Source organism: Hipposideros armiger, unplaced genomic scaffold (genome assembly GCF_001890085.2).
Source record: "Hipposideros armiger isolate ML-2016 unplaced genomic scaffold, ASM189008v1 scaffold_613, whole genome shotgun sequence".
NCBI lineage: Eukaryota > Metazoa > Chordata > Mammalia > Chiroptera > Hipposideridae > Hipposideros > Hipposideros armiger.
The window spans coordinates 278,365-292,875 of record NW_017731963.1 but is presented as its reverse complement, the minus strand read 5'-3'; the positions used below and the strand labels follow the sequence as shown (position 1 = coordinate 292,875).

The 14,511-nt window shown below is 48.5% G+C and overlaps 1 protein-coding gene across 1 annotated transcript; it reads left to right on the top strand.

The window, feature by feature from the left end:
* Window positions 1-4,218: 4,218 nt before the first annotated feature.
* On the top strand, window positions 4,219-13,695 carry LOC109372129 (lipopolysaccharide-binding protein-like). Its single transcript, XM_019625063.1, has 8 exons — window positions 4,219-4,279; window positions 6,022-6,219; window positions 7,083-7,253; window positions 9,149-9,216; window positions 10,861-10,906; window positions 11,744-11,807; window positions 12,645-12,721; window positions 13,581-13,695. Exons 1-8 carry the CDS (start codon window positions 4,253-4,255, stop codon window positions 13,614-13,616), a joined length of 687 nt encoding a protein of 228 aa, XP_019480608.1. The 5' UTR covers window positions 4,219-4,252; the 3' UTR covers window positions 13,617-13,695.
* Window positions 13,696-14,511: the final 816 nt, after the last annotated feature.

Here is a 14,511-nt window from a genome sequence, read left to right as displayed (position 1 = left end):
TTTTTACTCTTTTCTTCCAGCTGGATCCTGAACCTCTTCCATGAAAGAATTGAAAACAACCTCAAAAATATCTTGAACCAAAAGGTAAACAGAGGATAAGCAGATTTGTAGTTAAGGATCATTGGCATGAACATAGTTGATATTTGGAAACGGCCTTGTCTCTTAAGCATGTTGCTGTTTGAATTCATTTGGCAAAATCCTCCTCATTGCAAAGGCAAACCTTAGGGCTTCCCCCAGTTTGTATGATCACATATGCTAAGCTGGCATTTGAAACTGACAAAGTGTTTGATATCTAGTTATAGATAATATTAGAGGGATATGGGGAAATGACTTTGGATCCCTGCCTCACACCATACACAAAAATCAACCCCTGGTGGGCTAGGATTTAAATGCCAAAACAAATCTAAAACTTTTTAGGAGAACGCCTAGGATATCTTTCTCACCGTTAAGGATAGAAAAATATCTCTTAACTAAGATTATCCCTGCTCCAAAAAGTGCATCATATTGAGCACAGTATTGGGGTTGGCCCTCAGTATCCCTCACCTCTGGAAAAAGCCTTGGTCTTGGAGGCAAAGAGGCGCCTCTTCCATTCACCCTTTGGGTATCTTTGAGCAAGTCGATGCACTCCTTGGAGTGTCAGAGATGGTGTAGGAATAGAGGAGATTAGGCAATCGCAAGACTAGGGCTTCTGGGATCTCCCAAGCTGGAACGCTTGGCTTACAGAGCAGTAAATTGGTGGCTGTAATTCTGGGGTGAACCCTCCTTCTGGAATTTCTTTGAAGCCCTCTGGTGGCCGTAGTTAGTATTGCCTCCAGACCAGGTACCCTGGCTCCTTACAGCTCCCTTATTCACAGATGGCCAGAACCCCAGTAGGAAAGGAGGCAAAGGGCTGGGGGATGGGGTGCTAGAGCCTCAGACTCAAGAGCTGCCTCCTGCACCTAGAAGCTCTTCTGCTTTGTCACCTCTGCTCTCTAATATATGCATTTACGTACTGCACTTCTCGCCACTTCGCCTCCAGAGGACCGTGACAGTGGCAGACCTTAGGGCAGTGCTGACTTGACCACCATCCACTTTTAATGTGGGTTCCAGAAAAGGCTAGGGACTTAAGTTGGGCCCACCTAGGTGAGAGGCCAATCCAAATGGGACAGTGACCAAGTGTTGATTGGGGTAATGGTCGCTTCTCTGCTTTCACCATATTCTCCCTCCCCTCACACACCTACCTACAAGGTGGGAATATAACCTACAGTTCCTGAAGTGGTGGTGGCGGGGGAGGAGAGGAGCATTGCCAAGGAGAGGTGGAGGAAGGACTCACCTGGCTTTCTCACCCACTTTTGGCAGATGTGCGAAATGGTCAGGAGGTCAACTGCCTCACACCTGCAGCCCTATCTCCGGACCCTGCCAGGTTTGGAGCGCCCCTCATTTCTCTGGTACCATCAGATGCCATGGCACCCAGTACCCCTGGAGCCACCATCCCCTCCAGAACCCTGGGAGAATTTTCCCCATTGAGTATCTCTGCATCCTACAGAGTTGGATATGAAACGAGCAACTCTTTCGGGGTCTGTTCTCTGGAGGTGGGGGAGTAAGGTGATCAAAAGTGGTGGTGACTCAGAAACATTCTGGGAGCATGAGGTGGGCAGAGGATTAGAAATACGTGGGAGAATCATGTGTTGGCCCTGTAGTGGCTGCTTTTATAAAACAGGGGTGCTCTGAGCTCCCTGTGCAGGGCTGGGGTCCCTCCCAGCCCTGCCTCTCTGGCTGCCACAAACACCTTTTATCATCAACATCAGGTCAGGTCACCCTCTCTTCCTGAAATCTATCAACGACTCCTCTCTCAGAATTCTGAGCCTAGCTGCAGGGGACAGGCCTGGCATGGTCTGGCCCTGACCACCACACCCCTGTCTCCAGCTTTATCTTGCCCCCCTCCCCAGCTCAGCCAGCCAATCTGGTCCCTGTTAGTCCCTCTAATATACAGCGCTCCATAGCATTACAAGATCTTTGCACATGTCATTCCTTCTGCCAGGAGCGCGCTTCCCTCACATCCACCCCCCTTTAGCTGGTCAACACCTGCTCTGCCTTCAGAGCTCAGACAAAGCAACGCCTCCTCTGGGAGGCCTTCCCTGACTCCCTGTCCAAGTCAGGTTGCCACCCCCCTATTACCCTGCTATATGGCTGGCATCATCCTATAGACTTCTGCTACTGATCACCTAACATACTTGCAATTATACATTTATTTCCTTGAGTATTTCATTGTTTCCTCCTCTGGACTTGTGAGTTCCATGAGGACAAAAACGTGGATTAGCTCACTCAGCTATTTCATCAGCTCCTTGCATTGCAGGAGCTCAATAAATGTTGAATGAATGAGTGAGCCAATGAATGAGTGAATGAATGAATGAAGCACTCTCTCTGTGACTGAAGTTACCACGGATATGCTCTAGCCCATTTCCACTCTCTAGAAGCTACAGTCCATGTGCAAGGAGCTCCCTGGAGTTGTATAGTGTACAGCTGGCTCCCCTGCTCACAATGCTGCTTCATTTCCATTTCACAGTCACCTCAATGGTTGACCAGGTTGCTGGCATTGACTACAGTTTAGTAGGCGCTCCCCAGGTGACCTCTGAATGTCTGGACACGCTCTTGAAGGTAAGGGGCTGTGGGAAAAGGACCTTGGAGCTGAGGGCTGGTGGGAAACCAGCTTCACCTCCCAGAGTCAGCTCCTCCCTGCCCTCTCCAGTGAATCTGTCTATCAGTCCACATCCCTGACCAGTGCCCACAGTGGGAAGATGTGGTACTCAGCACTGCAGAGCAAAGCCTAAGACAAGTTCTCTGAACCGACACGGTAAACCTGTCAGGAGCCCAGAAGACCTGAGCTTGAATCCTGGCTCTATCACTTATGTGCTGGGGAACCTTGGGAGGATTACTTAACCTCTCTGAGCCTCTATTAAATTGGGAAAATAAAGATGCTATAGGAATTCAGTGAGATGTGTATAAGGTACTTAGCAAGTGCCTGGCACATAGCACATATATAGATAGGGTGGCACTGTTGTTACTACCTGCCTGCCCCCCATAGTAGGCTGAGGAATGGCTCTGAAATGTCCATGTTCTAACCTTCAAAATCTGTAAATGTTACCTTACATGGCACATGGGACTTTTCAGGTGTGATTCAATTTAGGGTCTTTCGATGACAAGACTGTCCTGGATTAATGGGCCTGTTGTAATCATTAGGACCCTTATAAAAGAGAGGCAGGAGATAAGGGAGGGAGGCAATGTGACAATGGAAGCAAGAAGTTGGAGGGAAGCAAGAGGTGATTCGAGGGAGGGACCACAAGCCAAGCAATGCAGATGGCCTCTAGAAGGTAGAAAGGACAAGGAAACAGATTTGCCCTTGAAGCCTCTAGAAGGAGCCCAGCCTTACCATCTTGAGTTTAGGCTTCTGACCTCCAGAAATGTAAGGCGATAAGTCTGTGTTATTTTAAGCTGTGAAGACTAAGGTAATTTGTTACAGCAGTAATCGGTAACTAGCTCACCCCGTCTTCATCCCTGTCTCTTCCACAACTCCCCTGTGGGTCGAGCCAGGTCCTGGAGTGCCATCCCCTCCAATTTTATTTAATTAACACTTATATGCTTCTTACTATGTACCAGATGCTGTTCTAAGTATTTCTTAGCTTCTTTAAATTTCATATCACCTGCATGAAGTAGACACTATTAGCATCATCCTCATTTTACAGCTGAGACAGCTGTAGTTGATGACTTGCCTGAGGTCCCAGAGCTAGTAAGTGGCGGACCTGGATTCAAACCCGTACACTCAATCTCCAGGGTCCACGCTTTTCACCCCTGGCTGTGCTTCCTCTTCTATGTGCTGAGCCTGGGAGAACACAGGACATACTCTCCGACCCAAAGGGGGATTTCAGGGAGCTGTCAAGACCTAGATGATGTGGGGCCAGAGGAACTCTTTCAGGACCTCTGGTCCCACATTCTGGAGAGGACCTGCCACCCTGACCACCACCCAGGACACAAGAGGTGCCCCCCAAGGCAGGCTTTGGATGCCTCTGCCTGACCCCCGCTCTGGCAGGAGCCTTGGGTAGCTGATATGTCCTTTTGTCTCCAGGGTGAATTCTTTGGCCTAAGCCAGCGCTCCCGGGTCCCCTTTGGTGCTCCGCCCATCAGGCTGCCCCAGATGCATGACCAAATGATCTACTTTGCAGTCTCCGAATATGCCTTCAACACAGCCAGCCAGGTTTACCACCAGGCTGGGCACATGAACTTCACCATCCGAAATGAGCACGTGAGTAGGAGATGGAGGAGGCTGGGGATCCCAGGGGAGAGCATCCAGTAGGACTGTAGACCTGCTGTGGGCGCGCTAGGGTGCTAGGGGAACAATGTGGAATCTGAAGCCTGCCCAACATGAGTTCAAAGTCAAGCTGTGCTTCACTTTCCCTGTCTGTGCATGTGGCTCCCCAGGGATTCCATGAGAGAGAGACGGTGAAGAGCAAGGAGTCTGACACACAGTACATATTAGCTACTGTTATCAGTACTTTAAAAAATCAGACAGACTCTGGTGTGTCATATCAGGTCCTCCGAGCAGCAGATCCCAAGCAGCCTTAGACTTGTAAGCATTATATTCGGGAAGCGCCTGTGAAGGGTACAGGAGAGAAGGAAGAGGTGTGAGAGCCCTCAGACTGCGATGCAGTCCTGAGACCTGTGAAGGGAGAGGGAAGGCAGACAGACTGGGTTAGGGGAGGTGCTGCTGCTGCGTGGTTCTGAGAAGTCTCAGCCAAGCTGATGGGGAGGCAAGAAAGAGCAATGCTTGCCCACTAGAGGGGTGCCACACACATACAGAGAGAAATGTGAGGAGTTGGCTCCAGGCTCAAGTCCTAAGTGTGATCTTTCAGACCTGACCATAGGCAAGTCCACAGGCTTTACCAGGCAGGCCTCTGCAGACCAGACGCGGAGCATGGCCAGTGCTTGGCAGTCTCTGGAGGGAGCTGCAGCCAAGGACTCAAGCCCCGCCCCCACCCCCACCCTGGGCTGGTGTATTAGCATTACTAGCCTAGACACCTCCGTTCAGAGGCCTCCTTATGAATGGAGGGAGAGGCGGAACCTTAGCTGGGACACTGTTCAGGTGCCTCTGCTGAGACCCCTTCCTGGGGGCCTAAAGACAGTTTTCTCCAGTCTGACTCGGTAGTCAGTACTTTTCTATTCCTGGCTCTTCCCCTTCTCCATCTCTTCTCTCTGGGTCCATAAACAGCAGAAGCCTTTTGTTCAGGGCTCTTCTTGCAATGAGATGACCAACTCCCCACCCCCACTCCACCCCCGCCCCATCGGCAGGGTACATCTGACCCTCACGGGTGTCATGCCACAGGGAAAAAAGGAAGACTGGGGGGCCCAGCGGCCTTTTCTGTTTAGTCTCTTGCTTACACTCTCGCCTCAAATCCTGGCAGTGATCTGGCAAAATTCTCCGTCTCTACTACCCCAGCAGTGCTCACCAGGGGCTGGGAGCTGTCTGTGAGAGTGTGGCCTCAGCATGATTTGTGTGGGGCCTGAATGTGAGGCAGTGGCAGGGGGGTGGAGGAAGGCCATCGGCCAGCTGCCCTCCTGTCCCTGGTCCCCTTGAAGGGAGGGGTGCGCTGTGCCCCTCCGCAGTCCACACTATGCTAACTGCTATAGGAGCCACCCAGGTAAAGAGTGGAGATCTTGAGGGAGGAGAGATCCAGGAAGGTGGCTGTGGACTGGTGTAGGCAGGGTCCCCCAGGCTGAAATATCAGCAGGTCATAAGGGTGGGTAGAGAATGACACCATGAGAGAGGGTGAGAAACAGCGCTGGAGGGAAGCCATATCTGGAAGCGCATGAAATCAGCCCCCACTGGCCCTTTAGGGGAGCGTCCTGAGAAATAATAAATAACAATAACATTTATCAAGGACTGTCTATGTTCCAGGCACTGCACTTAGTGCCTTGCCTATATATTATCTCTCATTTAATTTTTGCACACCCTGTGCAGCAAGTGCTAATATCATTCCCATTTTACAGATACAGAACCTAACAACGTTTGTCAACAATCAGTCAACGAGTGAATGGTGGACCCCAAGCTGTCCGACCTCAAAGTCCACACCTTTTACTACCATGATATCCTGCTTTTCAAGTAGCTTCTTGCTTACCCTCCTGCAGATCCCCCTTAACTCTCCAATTCACCTGCACACCAAATCGTTCGGGGTCATGATTCCTCAGGTAAGATCTCTGCCCACACATCATGGAGGACAAGGCAAGCCCCTTGACCTGGGCCAAATGTGGAGATTGTATTCGGACATCGATGAGCTGTGCATAGACTTTCTCCAGACAAACAGCTTACCAATTAGAACAGGGGGTAGAGATAAAAGTTATTAATGTTTTTGTACAAAATGCCCGTTTCTCTGACTCCTTGTGGCATAAAGACACAGCATCTGGATTCAGATTGCCTGTGTATGGGTCTGCTGTTTTGTATCTTTGGAACTCAATCTTGTTGGGCCTCAGTTTCCTCATTTGTCAAATAGGGACAACAATAGTACCTGCCCCTCTGATTGCAGAGAGGAACACATGGGCGATAACAATATTCAACCGGCGCAAATACAGAGGATCCTTCGATGGGACAATGGACGGCAGGCTAATAATCTGGGGCTAGGCAGATAATGGACATCTCCTTGACGTTTATGTAGCGCATAGCTGAAAAGTGGCAGGAGCAGAGTAGAGAACACTCGGCCCCCCCTTTCTTGAACCAGGCAATTCAGCTCAGCCCCAAACTTGCGCACAATCAACCCAAGCTGGCCAGCATACAAAGCAGTATGGTGACCATCCGTCATTATTAGAACATGCCCATTGGGGTGTCTCATCCATCCAAGACACTTTATCCAAGTGCCCTTTCCAATCACATCAGCCGTCTATTGGAAGGGAGTTCTGAAAAATACAATCGCTCCATCCTGTGATATTTCTACTGCTGGATTCCAGCCCTTAGAGATTTGAGCCTTGGGAATCCACCCTCTGGCTTTCCCCAGGACAGCTCAGGGTCCCTCTGTCTGTTTCCAGCGCTCTCCTGAGTCTCTGCCCTCTTTCTCCAGCTGGCCAGCTTGTACCCCAATATGGAGCTAGTGCTTGAGATGTCACCCGAATCAGCTCCATTCCTGATGTTCACCCCTGGAAATGTGACCCTCATGCCAGTGATGAACGTCCAGATCTGCGCCCTCCTGCCCGACTCCTCTGAGCTCAAACCACTCTTCCAGCTCAGGGTGGTAAGTGTGATCCTGGCTGGGGCAGCAAAGGGTCATGCTTGCCATGTGTGTAAGCTTCTATCTCAGCTGAAAGACAAGAGAGAGCACACAGCTGATAGATGCTAGAGGCTATTGGTTTCCCCTGGAGGCATAAGTGGGCCTTGCAATTCTGGTCTGACCAGCCAGGCTTCCGAGGACATCGTTAATCAAATCATACAATGTCAGAGTTGCAAGAAACCTTAGCAGTCATTTGCTCCAGCAGAGTTGAAGATTTTAGCTTTCTCATTGCTGTTTGTAACAAAAAGTTGTTTAAAGCATAACCCTATTTAAGTTGTTATAAATGAAAACAATCAAATTTCCTTTTTAACGTTTTTTAATTTTTAATTTTATTGGAGAATTGGGGGAGGGGAAAAGTAGTGGGGAGTTGGGGAAGGGGAACAGCCAAGTTGCTGTCCTTCCGTCTTAGTTGTGGAGGGCGCAGCTAGCTCAGCTCCAAGTCCAGTTGCACCGCTCAGCTCAAGGTGCAAGTTCAGTCTTAGCTGCAGGTGGGTGTAGCCATCATCCCATGCAGGAATCGAACCAGCAGCCTCGTTGTTAAGAGCGCACGCTCTATCCCCTGAGCCACCTGGGCGGCAGCTCAGCTCAAGGTGCCAAGTTCAGTCTTTAGTTGTAGGCGGGCATAGCCCACCATTTCGAACAGGCAACCTTGTTGTTAGGAGCACGTGCTCTCACCAGCTGAACCATCCTGCCACCTGTTGGTAGCTCAGTTCAGGCGCAGCTCACTGACCCATGTGGGAATCGAATTGCGACCCTGTTGCTCAGAGCTTGCACTCTTGAGCAAGCTCTTAACCAACTGAGCCACATGGCTTGCCCTCAAATTACCTTTCTAAAGAAGGTATAAAATTTAAAAAACTCTTAAAATAGCAATACTCTGCAAATTGATTTACAGATTCAGCATAACCCCTATCAATATCCCAGCTGGCCTTTTTGCCAGATAACAAGCTCTATCAAAAATTCATATGAAAAATAAAGTTGTATAACTCATACTTCTATTTTCAAAACTTATTATTAAGCTATAGCAATTAAGATAGTTTGGCACTGGTGCACGGATAGATATACCAATCAATGGAATAGAATTGAGAACCCAGAATTAATTCCTCATATTTATAGTCAATTGATTTTTGACAAGGGGACCAACACAATTAAATGTGAAGAACAGACTTTTAAGAAATGGTGCCTGGGCAAGTGTATATCCACATGCAAAAGAAACTGGACCCCTTCGTTATATCATACACAAAAATTAACTCCAAATGGATCATAGACCTACATGTGAGAGGTAAAACTATAAAACTCTTAGAAAAAAATATAGTAGTAAATTTTCATGACCTTGGTTTATGCAAAGCCTTCTTAGCTCAACTCAAAAGCACCAGCAACAAAGTGAAAAATAGGTCAATTGGACTTCATTAGAATTAACTTTAGAATTAACTTTTGTGCTTCAAAGGACATCACCATTCGAGAAAGTGCAAAAAGAACCCACAGAATGGGAGAAACATTTGCAAATCATGTAACTGACAAGGACCCTCTGAACTTCCCTTGGTAGCCTGCTTCAAAGCACAGACATGCTTATAGGTGCACAGTCTCCCAATTTGAATACCCTGTGTCTTTAATTTGGGCTTCTTCCTTCTTCTTGATGCTTCCATTACAATGGACCTCCGAAATTATCAGCTCACCTTTCTTAAAGTCAGCTGTGGAGCCACCAACATCTTGCATCCTCAGTCCATAATCCTTGAGTAGCTTCTTTCTGTCCATATGTCCCACATCTGGCTGTGGTTTCTATTTCTGGAGATTTGTCTCCTGGGAGCCAACAGGATGCGATGTGGTCTGAGAGTCTGCGTGATCCCCTTTTGCTTTTCTAGAGAACCAATGTCTCCGCCACCATCAATGTGAGCTCCAGTAGGATCAGTGGTTCATTGACTCCAGGAAGGTAAGAGCCCATGGGTGGGTTTGGAGGAGAGGGAGTGGGGTGGGTGGTCAGAGCATCCAGTCTGGTTCACCGATAGGGCTGAGGCTGCCCCTTGGAAACAGAGGTCTCCACTGGGGCTGGTTCATTCTCTGATCCCATGTCCTTCTGGAAAAGGCATATTGACAGAGCCGCAGGGGAAAAGCCAGAAGCCAAGAAAAGTTGTCTAGGTAGCAGAGGTTACCTTGAAGTCCCCTGTCACTTTGGGCTCCTCATTTGAGCCGAAACTTCTGCAAAGAGGGTACTTAGGAACCACAGTCTAGCTGGAGAAGGTAGGATGTGAAGCTGTGTTTGCAAGGATTTTACGTATCAGATTGAGAAAAACTGTCAATATTACTTCCATATCAAAAAGTGGAGATTTTGGATGGAGGATTAAAGGTGCCCCCAAGCCACTGCTTACTGCTCCACTGCCCAGACACCCAATCAATAGGCAGGTATTTATTTAACCAGTTAGTCAGTGGAGAGAGTTCGGGCTTTGGGCAGCGGGGACTATACCGCCTCTTGGGGCTGGGCCTTGCCCTAGTGGTGTCCTCTGTCCAGAGGCCTCACCTGTGCCCCACGTCTCACCCACTCTGGGTGCTGCTCCCCGAGAGGTACAGGTGCAAAGGGTTCGTCAGAGGAATGAATTCCAGGCCTCAGGGTCAGAGGCCTATTGGCTGATAGAATGCCCTGGCTCCATTAAAATAAACATCTCTGAAAGATGTCTTTAAAAAGAGACACTAATGCTGAGCATGTGGGGCTTTGGGAAGTCCTGGAATGTGAGTTTATGCATAGATCTGGACGGGGGGGTCTCTGCGATATCAGGGAGGACAGACAAGGGCTGAGACAATGAGGAGACAGCAAAGTGAGAAGGATTTGAGAGGAACTCAGGCAAGATTTTACCAAGGAATGCTTACAAGTACTCTATCCCATGAGCAGAAAGCAGAGTTCTGTCCACGGCAATCAGGATCCCTGAATGAGGGAACCAGGCCCGCAGCCCAAAGGAAAGCCTGCTAGAAGCGTCAACGGGGGTGGGGGGAGGGGAATAAGGTTCCGCTTTTATGGTGACAATCCAGGTGGCCTGAGTCGCTCTGCCTTCCTTCACTCCAGCGGCTGCCAGCTGCCTGCCAGCATCATTTGTGGTGCCTCTTTTCCATTTTTATTGTCTATTCCCATATTATACAAATAATCCATGCTCACAGCAAGAAAGAAAATGGGAATTAGGAAAGTATTAAAAAAACAAACAAACAAAATCATCCATAACCTTGCCCCATTGAGACTCTCACTCAATAGTTTCATGTTTTCTTCCGGTTTTTAAAAAATATTTCTATGTAATTGGAGGCATACAGTGCATTACTTTTTATAGTCCATGTTCTCCAGTTAATATTTATACCATCATAATTTCTTCAAGTTATCAAAGATGCTCAGATAAGTTTTTCAACATGTCACTTCTTAAATCACAGTGCATGCTTAAAGGCTTAAATGCACAAGAACCACATTGCACAGGAACCCTTGGGAGCCCAGCCCCTGAAACACCCTTGCCCGTAAGCAGTGCACACCCCACTGGGGTAATGCGCAAAAATACCAGGCGTGGTCTGGGCTGACCATGCTTCTCTCTTCTCTACGCAGTAAGCTGAAATTGGAACTGATACGCTCCAACATCGGTTTCTTCAGTGTGAGTTGCTTTCTGCTTCTTGATGTTTTCTCCAAGCAGGGCTTCATGGGGCTCCAGGAGAAGCGACAAGGTTCCAGATAGAGATGCACTGCAGGCTCGCAGGAAATGGGACATCACGCCTGAAAGTTAACCCTCCAAGAAGGGCACTGCCTGAGGGCTATATAATGGTCGACAGGACATGGATTAGGAGCATGAGCTTTGCAGGAAGATAGACCTGGATTCTTATACCAGCTCTGCCACTTGCTGTGTGACCTTGGGCAAATCACTTAATCTTTCTGAACCTGTTTCCTTGGCTAAAAAGGAATAGCATCTACATCAAATGGGGGCTGTAATATGAAGTGAGGCAATGAATTAAGACACTTTGACAAAATGTCACATAGTAAGCTCTCAATATATGTTCATTAGTAGAGTAATAGAGGCCCAGGTGCACAATTCCTTATCCAAAGCCCTTAGGACTGATGGGTTTCAGAATTGAGAATTTTTGAGGTAATACGAGGCATGCACCATGTGTTATACTTTCAGCAGGATCTGGGGCAGCACTGTATAATCCAACACATTTTTTCACAACAAAATTTTAAAATATTCACACAAAGTGGAATAAAGGAAAGCTAAATAGCACCATGATAGTTCAGGTCATGTTTTGCCATAAAATGAGCTTGCGTGCATTTAGGGAGAAAGAACTTCAGAGATCGCGGGTTTGGAGGGATTGTGAACCCGTCTTGTAGATGGGATGACATATCGATGTTACCAGAGGTGGGACAGATGTTCTTTCCTTGGACTCCTGTTTTTATTCATGTCCTATCTGATCCCTTTGCTCTGGCCCCTCCTCTGCTCCAGGTAAATTTGATGGAATCCGTCTTCAATTACTACGCAACCTACCTGGTATACCCCTCTATCAACGGTAAGAATAGCTGCTACTGACTGCCCCATGCAAAGGTTGAGTTCTATCCTTTCCGTAGGATTCAACAAGTCGGACCTCTCTCCATGCTGGCTGAGGTGCTGGCAACCATGATCCTTGCCTTCATGGAAGAGTTCACGCTTTGTTGGGAAGGCAGACCTGTACGTTTTATTAATGCCACAATAGGAGGTACAGAGGACTGCTAGGAGGAACTGAACTTGACTTAGAGGTCAGTCCAAGAAGTGAAGGCTGAGTCCCAAAGCACAAGGAGTTAGGCTCAGGGAGAAGGATTCCAGGTGGCAGGGTGGAGAACACCTGGAGCCAGCACACCTGAGTTCTGAGCCAGGTAGGGTCACTGAAGTGCTGGTGACCTTGATGGAAGTAGGACTTGGGACAGTACTGCCAGAGAAGCCAGCAGACACCCTCCCAGTCCCGGCCCTCTCCAGCTGGCCTCACTATCTGCCTTTTACAACCAAGAGATAAGAGCAGCCAAACTGGCCTGGAAGAGAGACCGTGAGGGAGATGGTGGTCCTCAGGGATGACCCTGGATACACATATAAACAGTGCATGGCTCAGCCCGTCCACTTTGGGTGGTGGTTGAGGGAAGGCTTTTGAAAGGCCTAACAGAAGCTCAAGCGGCTGTCTGCTCCTGAAGACACGTTTCCAAAGCATTTGTCTCTATGCATCCCGCCTCCCCGCACCAAGATAAACCCATCCCTGAATCCAACAGCCTACTGGTTTTAGTGGCCCACTCTCATTGGCCAGCAGCAAATGCAATGTTTGTCTTCACACCTCCCCAGTCTTTTCCGTCCAGCCCACCTCTCTCTGTTTACCTTCCAGCAAAGCTGAAGGAGGGCTTCCCACTCCCTCTGCTAAAGGACATCTACATCAGCAGCATCAAGTTCCAAATCTACGAGGTCAGTGAGAAGTGGGGTCTGGGCGGGGAGCTCGAAGACCTCCTGGAAGGCCTACTTCAGGGTTGCCCCTAACTCCCACTTACATCCTGGACCTGATTTTCCTAGAAAATAATATTTTTTTGAATTTTGGTATATAAATGGTAGGTTTTGATTATCTGGACTCTTGGCTTCCTGTAGAATAGGTGTTCTCAGTAATTCAGGTCACATATGTTCATTGAGTAGCTACAACGTGCCAGGCCCTTTAGCCACGTACAGCAGGAGAGTGTGCCACGGGGTCAGACTAGCACCACTTCTGGGTTGCAGGGCCACCTGGACAAGCCCAGAATCCCCCTGATGGTGTGAGTCTCCACTGGGCCACTGGCAAGCCTTCCCACCCACAGTAGCAAGGGATGGTCTTGGAGAAAAAGTGACCTTGTAGTGGAAAAGCCTTACCAGGGGCAGGGGACAGGGACAATGACAGTACACTTTATGATATAACCCAGAAGTACTAGTTTGCACTGCTTTGATGTTCATAATAGGCTCTGACTCCAAGATCATCTGGGACTCCATTCTCAGACATGAAAACTCAGGCAGCATCCTAGGAGAAAAAAATTTTGGAGGAAAGGGACCTTCGTGGATGCCTTCCAGAAATTAGCTCAGGAAGTGCAAATAATTTCCAGGGGGCAGACAGCTGATAAGGACAGTGTTTTATAAAGGCCTCCTTTTATAAAAGCTTACGAGCTTGGTTTTTGCACTGACCTCGTTCTTCATTCGAGTTAAGAGCTTGCTTCTCCTTTCAAAGGACTCCCTTTCAAGAAGCTCGTATGCAGCCCAGGCAATGAGCTTTCTTTCTTGTCTGCCCTTTTTGCCGTCTCTCCAGAACTTCTTGCTCTTGGGGGCCAAAATTGAAGACTGAGGAGGAGCAGCAACTGTGGCTGGAGGAGTGGCTGGCACCACACCTGGACTTCCCCTGCCCTGTGGCGCCCCAGGGGCTCTGCCCATCATCCTCTCTCCCATGACACTAACCACCAGGGCGCCTGACAGCTGACGACACGCCTGATCACGGCCCACCCTCTCCACCCTCATCCTACACCCCGCACTGCTCCTCCCCACATCCCTGTTCCCTGTGCAGCTGCCCCGAGCCTTACTCTGGGGAGCTTAACCCCAACTCCCTACCTGTCTGTTGCTAGAATACAGAATAAACTTTGGTGAAGGAAAAAAAGCACGAGCAGTGTCGTTACCACGTAGCCCAAAGCACCCGCTCAACGTTAAACACGTAGAACAACTTAGCTGGACGTGTCATTTGATGTCATGGTTAAGGGAACAAGTCAGACAGAAGTGAGCTCAAAAGTCTTATTTTGCCACTTCCTTGGTTGTGTATTTATTGAGATGGGACAAACAAAAGCTGAGGGGATTTACCACAAGACCTGCATTAAAGAAATGTTGAAAGGAGCTCTTCTACCTGAAACAAAAAGACAAACGCGTACAAAACTGAGTAAAATGACAAACATTATATACTTATCAATGATCCCCTTGAAGGCACAAACTGTCTTATTCACCATCGTACCCCTATTTTTTGCCTGGTGTCTGGCTCATACATAGCTTCATTTTTTTTTAAGTTTTTATTGGGGGAATTGTCCTAATTCCCCCTTCAATCTTAGTTGTGGACGGCGCTCAGCTCCAAGTCCAGTCGCTATCCAGCCACCTGTCGGCAGCTCGTGGCCGCTCAGCTCAAAGTGCCATGTTCAATCTTAGTTGCGGGTGGGCATAGCCCATCCCATGCGGGAGTCAAACCAGCAACCTTGTTGTTA